The sequence below is a fragment of the Clinocottus analis genome, unplaced genomic scaffold (genome assembly GCF_023055335.1).
Source record: "Clinocottus analis isolate CAN_PGR_092001 unplaced genomic scaffold, fCliAna1.0.p SCAF_24, whole genome shotgun sequence".
NCBI lineage: Eukaryota > Metazoa > Chordata > Actinopteri > Perciformes > Cottidae > Clinocottus > Clinocottus analis.
In genome coordinates, this window is record NW_027175976.1 from 2,930,001 (window position 1) to 2,931,953 (window position 1,953).

Consider the following 1,953-nt stretch of genomic DNA (forward strand, 5'->3'; position numbering starts at 1 on the left):
GTATATGTGTGTGCATGCGTGTGCGTGCGTGTGCGTGCGTGTGCGTGCGTGTGTGTGTGTGTGTGTGTGTTTGGCTCTGGATGACAATACACACACGCACACACAGATATACTCAACACACTTTGACCTCACTGATCTTACACACTTGTTCATAAACAACTGATACAGATTTATTTACGAGGCAGAAACCTTCGCTCAGATCCAGGTGGACGCTAACTGCACGCTAACTGCACATCTCTGCGTGTGCACTACATGTGCGTACACACATGTCACACAACACCAGCGAGATGGGACTGAGCTCCCTCTAGAATCCCCTCCAACCCATCCTCCCTACCTTGACATAAAGTTGGACTGTAGGTTCCTCTTTTTCTGGTTCTGGCTTCTCCTTGGGTTCCTCCTTCTCAGAGGCTGATGACGAGGAAGACGAGGAAGACGAGGATCTGCGCAATGAGTTCCCGCCGTCGGCCTGTGGAGACTCCCTTCCCCAGTTCAAATCGATGCTGCTCTCCACCACCTTCTCCTCTACCTCTTCCTCTCTCACATCCTCTCTGTTCACGTCCTCTACCTCCACTTTCTCCTTATCTTCGGCATGTGAGGAAGACGAGGAGGATGAGGAGGACGAGGAGGATGAGGAGGAACTGCTTCGCCTCTCCTCTGTTGGGGTGCGAGGTGGAGGGAGAGGAGGGGGAGTTGGCATCTGTCCTTTGGCCAGTCCAATGTTTTCGTACTGCGCCGTCAGCTCGGAGAGCTCGGAGGGCTCGGAGGGCTCGGAGTACGGCAACTCTTCATACGGCAACTCTTCATACGGCGACTCTTCATACGGCGCCTCGTAGGTCAAGTCATAAACACCCGACGACTGGTTCTCGTTGGTGAACTCGGGGGTCTCGTACATTGGTTCCATTCTGGGAGGTGAAGAGGTCAAACAGAGGTCGTCCTGAGATGGTGCAGCGCCTGTCGTGGTGTACGGCAGAGTGAATGTGATGCCAACTGTTTGCACCTTATCATAAAGCTTTGCAGGACTTTGGACGGGGAAGGGAAAAAGGCCATGCCAAATGAGGATGGTGCCGATGATCCTTAAAGGGGAATACAATATGGCCTATTATTGCTATTGTTGCTGGGAGCCATGAAACTTCCAGGAGTTAATCATCTACTGGCTATGAGCGTGCACTGATGTGCATCTCACAAAGGACAATTTTCAATACTTTTAACCAAGATTACACAGAAACTTACTTAGCCTGTTTCAATTTAGCACACAGAGCATTGCAATGCAATGCAGGGACCTGAAACACATTATTGTTGCCCTTAAGATACATAAACTCGAACCTAAGTGAGAAATAATAAGCACACAGACCTATTGTTTTTATGCATGCCTGTGAAATTGCAATACAATTACAATACAATTTCAATACAATTACATTGTGGTCTGAATACAACAATACAAAGTGCAAAAGCACTTTGTATTTAGACTAATTTAGCACCATTTTTTTCAATGCAATGTATTGGATGGAGACTGGAGGAACAACATTTGGCTATTCTAATCGTGATTTCACTTCTGTAACATTTAAAGATCCTCTAACAATCCGTGCTTTTAGTTTACAGCAGTCTTTAAATTTTTAATGCAACCACATACTCGAACCGCCCTTCGCCCCGCCCCTTCAACAAATCCAAACGCTGATTGGCTGCTTGAACTGCCAAATTTGTACGGTCAAGGTGGCCACCACATGATCAGAGAGCAGGCAGTTTGCACGTCAAAATAAAAGCTCTGTGTTTTTAAAACTTGTAAATTAATTAATTTGTATACATCACTAGATTTTATTCACAATGAATTAGCATTTAAGTTGCTAATATTACGAAAAAAACCTGTAGAGGACAAATTTTGTCTTGCGACGTGCGGCATTTTGAAGATGTATTTATTTTGAAAGTCATTGGCGGAAGTATCTGGAAATAATTTTA

The 1,953-nt window shown here is 45.6% G+C and overlaps 1 protein-coding gene across 1 annotated transcript in view; it reads right to left on the reverse strand.

Moving 5' to 3' along the window:
- Positions 1-901, reverse strand: part of LOC137793984 (chloride intracellular channel protein 5-like) — a 6,285-nt gene extending 5,384 nt beyond the window's left edge. Inside the window, exon 1 of the mRNA XM_068590485.1 lies at positions 335-901. Coding sequence (XP_068446586.1) covers positions 335-901 — 567 coding nt within the window. The remainder of the gene's footprint in view (positions 1-334) is intronic.
- Between the last annotated feature and the right edge of the window lie 1,052 nt (positions 902-1,953).